Source organism: Echinops telfairi, unplaced genomic scaffold, assembly GCF_000313985.2.
Source record: "Echinops telfairi isolate 266 unplaced genomic scaffold, ASM31398v2 ScPeMD7_7457;HRSCAF=8495, whole genome shotgun sequence".
Classification (NCBI taxonomy): Eukaryota; Metazoa; Chordata; class Mammalia; order Afrosoricida; family Tenrecidae; genus Echinops; species Echinops telfairi.
In genome coordinates this window covers 13,189,426-13,192,393 of record NW_022111357.1, presented here as the reverse complement: position 1 = coordinate 13,192,393, position 2,968 = coordinate 13,189,426, and the positions used below count along the sequence as shown (strand labels likewise).

The 2,968-nt window shown below is 52.9% G+C and overlaps 1 protein-coding gene across 1 annotated transcript in view; it reads left to right on the top strand.

Moving 5' to 3' along the window:
* LOC101641417 (antizyme inhibitor 2-like) overlaps positions 1–2,968 on the top strand; it is an 18,393-nt gene that overhangs the window by 14,657 nt on the left and 768 nt on the right. The window contains 4 exon segments of the mRNA XM_013005264.1: positions 985–1,005; positions 1,189–1,224; positions 1,542–1,648; positions 2,645–2,917. Of these exon segments, the coding sequence (XP_012860718.1) occupies positions 985–1,005; positions 1,189–1,224; positions 1,542–1,648; positions 2,645–2,917 (437 nt within the window).

Sequence of the window (2,968 nt, the reverse complement as noted above, 5' to 3'; positions counted from 1 at the left end):
TCATTATGATAACTGATACGTTTCCATAGATCATTATGATAACTGATACGTTTCCATAGGTCATTATGATAACTGATACTTTTCCAAAGGTCATTATGATAACTGATACGTTTCCATAGGTCATTTAAGTTTCTCTTTTGTCCTTTGAACAAACGATGGGCCGGAGCTTATGCTCCTACAAGCCTTTGTGCCAACCGATTCCTCTCCCTCAGCTGGACCTCATTTCATATGATTCCAGCCTCAATTTAATGAAAGTCTAAGATATTGGCGCTCATGGCTTCTTGATTCCCCTTTCCTCAGTAACAAGCACTGCCAATGACCATCTCATATCTGCTCACTGATCCCGTGAGCACAGGAACAACGGTGGGGTTGGCATGGGACCAGGCAGTGTTTCCTTCTGTTGGACGTGGGACCTCTGTGGGTCGGAACTGACCCAACGACACAGAACAATAACAACAACAGTCCTATGAGGCGGTTTGGGGGTACACCGTTGTAGAAGTGAGATATTGAGGTTCAAAGAGGGAAAGTGATGCATCCAAGGGCGCTCAGCTAGCAGGAGGGACAGCTGGACCAGGTCTGTCTTATTAAAAGTTGTGCAATGTGACTTGGACCACATGCCTCAGGCAGCTGTGATTAATTCTACCCAGGACAGGCTCAGGGACAGCTGAGGCTGTGGCCACAGGGGGCAGGTCTCAGGGATGACAGCTGAGAGAGTGGGGAGGAGATGAGTGACCACAAACAGGGAGAAGATAATGGGGGAAGGGTCCATGGAGAGACCCTTCAGAAAGACCTGGGCATCTCAGTGGCAGCTGGAATGTCCCCATTGTCAACAGAAGCATGATCTTAGATGGAAGAGATGGTGGTCAGGGATGGCCACCAGCTCAGTGTGCATCAAGAGCAGGGCAGAGGTAAGAAGAAACCACCATACATTTTGGCAACATCAATAGAGGCAGAGTGTTCAAACGAAAGGAGGTCAGAATGGAGCTGTAGGCTCTGTTTGTCAGTGCTGGGCAACACATGGCGGAAGGAAATTGAAGGCACAAGCAGTCACTAAAAGGCCATCTAACCCTTGCTTTGTTGTACATGCAACAGTGGTTGTGGGGTGGGGGGAAGCAAAGGACTTTGGCACCTGTGCCCTGGGGATGAGTCCCGGGCCTGTCATTTTCCTCCTCCTGTGGCCTCAGGCAGATTCACTTTCCTTGATTGCAAAGGAGGAGTCATTGCATCTATTCCGAGGATTGTTGAGAGTAAGTAGTAAATGAGGTAGCACGGAGCCTGGGCTAGGCCTCACCATACACTGGTGGTGGTGTGGTTATACTGGGGAGGAGGAGAGCGAGAGCGCAGAATACAGGCCCCTAATCACCTGTAGGGATGAGGGCAGCAAGGGCCTCCTGGAGCAGGGGACATCCAGTCTGATGAGGGGAAGTGGACAAGGAACTATCCCTGTTGGCCAAAGGGTCTGGGTCTTTCCCAAGGGTGCTGGCATTGAGGGTGGGTGGTGATACCTGGTCGATTCCATCCCAGTCCTGCCCTCTTCCCACTCCCAGGCGGACACGGGAAGCTACTGTACTATCTCAACGACGGCCACTATGGTGTCTTCCGGGACCTCTTAAACCTCCCTGTGCCCAGGACGCCCACCGTGGTGAAGGTAAGGGCTCCGTGTGGCTCCAATGGCTCCCTGCAATGGTTCCGTGCAGGCTCCCGGAGACCCTCCTGGCTCTGAAGTCACCATTCCCCCCACCCCGTGTGTGAACCAGACCAGACACACCTGTGTCCCTACCCCCCCCCACCCCCGTGTCTGCATGGGCACCTCTTTCAGTGTGCATGTCCTTGTTGATTTGCACCTGTGCAGGTAGGCAGGTATAAAGAGTGCGTTCATCTGCATGGAAGTGTGTGTTTACATGCATCTGTGGGCTCTGTGTGTTTGTGTTTCAAGAGTGCTTGGATGTCAGAGATGAAGGAGATGGATGGGAGAGGCTCTCAAACTTGTCTTCACATTAGAATCACCTGGGATTCTCTAAAAAGATCCGAATGCCCAGGCCAGGCCCCTGATCATTTTAAAGTAAAACATGTCAGGGGTTTGACTTCAGGCACAGGACTTTTATTTTGAAAGCTCCCCCAGACAATCCCCAGGTGCAGCTAAGTCTCAGCCCCAGTGCTCTGAGTGATTTTTGACTACAATCATCCCACTGCATAGATGCGAAAACTAAGCTCCCAGGTGTGTCTGCACTTGTGACTTTGGAGGACTAGGATGAGCCACCAGGACAGAAGCGTTGCAAGGGTGGGGCCTTTGGTTCGTGTGCATTGCAAATGTGGAGACCAGCCCTGGCCAGAGGACCCCGGAAGGTGTCAAGGTTGAATAGACTCCATTGCTTACCAAGAGACTGGCAGTTGAATCCACGGAGGAGCCTCAGCAGAAAGGCCTGGTGGTCATTCTGCAGCCAGTCATTGAAAGCCCTCTAAAGCAAAGTGATGTTCTAACACATGTGGGGTCACCACGCATTAGGAGCTATTCCACAGCCATTCACAGCAAGGACGACAGTGCGATGTCCCTGCAGGTGCAGCTCACTCGTGTGACTGCCTGTGGGGCGGGGCGGGGTGGGTAGGGGCACCTGGCAGGATGCTTTGTTCTTTGGCCCTTCAGGAGCTCGGTTCAAAGGCGCCCCTCTTCCGCTGCACCCTCTTTGGCCCCACGTGCAACCCCTTCCACAAGCTCTTCATGGACGACGTGCAGCTGCCTGAGCTGGAGGTGGGCGACTGGCTGGTCTTCCCTTCCATGGGCGCCTACTCATCCGTCATGAGCTCCACCTTCAACGGCTTCCCACCAGCCTCTATCTAAGCCTCTGTCTACGACGGCCTGGGCCCTGAACTCAGGTGTCTGGGAGAGAAGGAAGGGAGTCAGGCTCTGAGGGGGTCGGTGTGTGTGTGTGTGTGTGTGTGTGTGTGTGTGTGTGTGTGTGTGTGTGTA